The sequence below is a fragment of the Dendrobium catenatum genome, unplaced genomic scaffold, assembly GCF_001605985.2.
Source record: "Dendrobium catenatum unplaced genomic scaffold, ASM160598v2 fragScaff_scaffold_249, whole genome shotgun sequence".
NCBI classification, from domain to species: domain Eukaryota; kingdom Viridiplantae; phylum Streptophyta; class Magnoliopsida; order Asparagales; family Orchidaceae; genus Dendrobium; species Dendrobium catenatum.
Genome location: NW_021318711.1, coordinates 2,391,272 through 2,395,301, shown reverse-complemented (window position 1 = coordinate 2,395,301; position 4,030 = coordinate 2,391,272). Strand labels below are relative to the sequence as shown.

The 4,030-nt window shown below is 32.8% G+C and overlaps 1 protein-coding gene across 1 annotated transcript; it reads right to left on the bottom strand.

Moving 5' to 3' along the window:
- Positions 1-282: 282 nt before the first annotated feature.
- On the bottom strand, positions 283-1,811 carry LOC110098912 (probable protein S-acyltransferase 6). The gene is made up of 2 exons (XM_028693267.1): positions 1,772-1,811; positions 283-1,453 (listed from the first exon to the last, which is right to left on the bottom strand). The coding sequence occupies exons 1-2, from the start codon at positions 1,809-1,811 to the stop codon at positions 861-863; spliced, it is 633 nt and encodes a 210-aa protein (XP_028549100.1). The 3' UTR covers positions 283-860.
- Positions 1,812-4,030: the final 2,219 nt, after the last annotated feature.

The following is a 4,030-nucleotide window of genomic DNA, read 5'->3' as shown; positions in this document are numbered from 1 at the left end:
AATTTTTTCCAAATTAACCGTGTAAACCATTAATGTTTTTTTTTTTTCGAAAAGCTTGTTATATTAACATTTTACAATCTATAGGCAAATGCATCAAGCTCAAAGATGAAAAGTTATCAGCAAATGATATCTTCAATAAAAAATTACTAACCGTTGTTATGTCTGACATTCGATATTCATCCAACGAATAAAAGAGAAAGAAATTAGAACCAAAGAGATCTTCTTATGTTCTTGATAACTTGCTGCAATCTACTGAGCCTGCCATAAAACATATACAAAATATATCAAAATATTGTCATAAAATTTTTATTCATCAGCTTATCCCGCTCATAGTTCACAAACTTACAATGTCAAACTTCATACAAAACTAGCCAAAATAATTAAAGATTGGAGAACTTTAATAGAACAAGAGATTACACAACTATACAGAGCTTCAGTCCTGTAGAATTCGTGAGAAAACAGAGAATAGGAATTCGAATCCGATCAGCGATGCCGCAATAATAATACAACTATACAAGACAAATTTATAGAAGTACAATAATCATTTCCCTTCCATTAGCAAACTTGAGTGGAAACCTAAAACTAGTAAATCATCAGTTCCTCTAAGCCACAAACCTTTCAACAAAACAAATAAACCTAATGAGTATTGAATTCATGCCTGGAGGGACACTTCCATCAACACGATCGGAATAACCGCGTATGGAACACAAAGCAAAAGCTTAAGGTTTCGTTTGGGACGGCTTTCTTACTGCTTTTTAAAGCGACTTTTTAGTTAAAAATTTAAAAATTTGTACTAAAAAGACGCTTTAAGAAGCAAGAAGAAAACCGTCCCAAACGAAGCCTAAGACTGCATGTCCCAACTACCACTGCTCCTCCCCCCAACTCAAGGGCCTCTGACGATGTTCCACAGCAGCTCGAACTCCCAAGCCCTCAAATGGAAGTATATGATCTGAACCTAAGGATGATTCATTCAACCCACCATCTTTATCATCAGTTGCTTCATTCCTGAGACCTGCATCTATGTCAATACAAGCAGCAGCCTCATGTTCTCCCCAAGCCATGGCCTTCCTTCCCACTTCGATATCTACCACACCTTTTCCCATATTTGGGCTCATAAAACCTCCAGCAGATTGTCGGGGTTGTAGACCTTGCTCTTGAGGCACTCTCGCCCGAAAATTGTTTTTGGAGGGAGGGATGCTTGTGAAGAAGATCTCTTTAAAATTTTCCACTACACCAAGGTTGTAGGGGTTTGCACGGCGATCATATCGGTACCTGAAGTTCTCATATGTTGTCTGCAAAGAGTACCGAATATAAGAACAAGAAAAAAAATTCCTAGCTTGTGAGAGAAACAAGAACAGATCATTGCAAATGTCAGCAAAGAGCTTAAAACATTCATGCCAAGATAAACATTTAATAAGAAAACAAACAGCTCCTACCAAGTATACAATGCTTGCTACGAATAATAAATTAAGTTTAATACTTCAATAGGTGAAAATGAGAGATCATAAAGTTGAACAAAAGTAAAATTTATAAGGTATGTCATGATGGAAGATTGCGGCATACCAATCTGAAGTTAGTAGAGTTCTTTTGAGTATGTTGTTCAATTGATTCTTACACATAAAACAGAAAATATTGAGTCTTCCCGGATAAATATTTTCCCAAGATGGCATTACAATGCTCAAGACATTAAACAGGTTTGAAGGAAGGTGGGGAAGGGTAGGAGGTATCCATAGCTCTTTGAATGATGGGTAATTTGGTGTTTTTTATTAACAAATGGAAGATATGGTCGAAACTTCATCATTGAAATCCATCTTAGACAAAAATGTTGTTTGACTGAGGGTATTTTGGTCATGTAGTCAATATGAGGGTTGAGGATTGAGAAACATTACCTTGAAGACTAATTTATCATCATATTGTTGAAATCTTAACTAATATACCATCATATTACACTCCATATATTCAGTTTTAGATCTACTCAAACGAAAACCTTCGGACTCTAAGGTTAACCTCTATAATTCAAGTTTACTTTCAACTCCCTCACTAAACCTATCAACAAGAAGAATATCATCAGCAAAAAGCATAAATCGGGATACATCCTCTTGCAAACGTCTAGTAAGAACATCCATGACAAAAGCAAAAAGATATGGGCTTAAAGCTCATGCCTGATGTAATTCATCTGAAATAGGAAAATACTTGGTCAAACCACCTTGTGTTTCAACACAAGTAATAACTCCTGCATATATATCTTTAATGACTTGAATATAAGTATCATTAACCCCTTTCTTTTCTTAAACTCTCCATAGCACTTCTCTTGAACCTTCATCATAAGCTTTCTTTAAATCAATAAATATCATACGTGAATCCTCTTTATTATTTCTATACTTCTCTATCAACCTAATAATAAATATATATCTTTTATAGTAGACCTACCCGACATGAATCCAAATTGATTTTGAGAAACATTAGTATCATGGCATAACCTATGCTTAATAATTCTCTACCAAAGTTTTAAATCATAACACATTAACTTAATTCCTCTATAAATCGCACACTCTTGTGCATCGGCCTTTTTTTTTCTAAAACTCTCCACAACACCTATATAACCTATGCTCAATAGATATTTTAAATTAGCTAAAAACTATTTTTATATCTTAACATCATGATAATTAGTTAAATAATTTTAAACAAAAATTAATAGGCTAGTATGACCACAATATATACAGGTCAAAACAATTCACCAATTATTAGAATATGGCTAATTTAGACCTAAAGTATCACGTTGCTCCAATTTAATCTCTTGACTATACATAATTGATTTGAAATGATTTATTTGAGAGTAAATTGAGATCACTTTTAAATAACAATTACAACATTAGGGAATATTTTGGATCAATTTTGTATAGTCAATGGACTAAAGTTGAGCAACATGATACACTATAAGACTAAATTGTCCACACACGAAAATCTATGAACCATTTTGAAATTTTTCTCTGTAGTTAAATATATATCTTATTTTTTTACAAAATGATTTTAGATCAGATTAATTATTAATTAAATATATACTTATTCTATACAAGAAAAATTAGCTTCTTATTTTATCATCATTACATTCAACACATTACAAATAAAATGATATAGAATATCATATGCTCATATTTCAAATTCATTAGTTTACAAAATAAGATAAAGTTCAATAAAGTTACATTAAGTGTTCTTTCATTACTCTGCCATCACGCCACAATAGAAATTTTAATTTATTATGAAATTGTCATTCCTCATAAATTCTCTCTGTCGTAATTCTCCTATATTCATAAAACGGGTTAAGCCAAATGTAACATATGGAAGCCAGGGTCCCAACAAGATGAGGCGCATGTGTATCTGAATATGCTCCAACAGCTATTTTTATGGTCATTAGACACTTGCATACTTGAAAAGAAAAACCCTTAATGGATTTTTAATAAATTTTTTAAGGGGTTTGAGGCTCTATAGAAGAAATCTTGTAGCAAGGTAAAATAATGAATCTCTTAGAAAAATCCAACTAAGCCCTAGATTTCCAAAATTACTTTTTGCCAGATCTTTTTCATTATTCCCAAAGTGTAGAGTCCATCCCAAACTTCACAACCTCCAAAGCAACATCATTTGTAAGAAATTAAGTGGTTGTATAGTGATCAAATACAGATTACAAGCTAGTTTTTTGTGCTTTATTTCAAGTTTTCTTTAGTGTTACATTTGTTAGATCACTATATATATATATATTCCCCTTTGCCAAGACTTCGAAAAGATTTGGGGTGCTTTAAACTTCATTTGTGCCTTAATTTTGGGTTGCACTTGCGTGTCAGAAGAGTGCTTAAGGAATATTTTTCTCAAACGACTTGAGGAGTTAAGGAGTGGAATTTATAATTGCAAACTCGGAATAGTGGAATCTTAGTCCGGGAAACATACTAGGTATAGATATAGGCCTCTTAGGCAGGTGAACCACATAAACATCCTAATTTTCACATTTTTTACAGTTTTTTAATTACTAGCATAG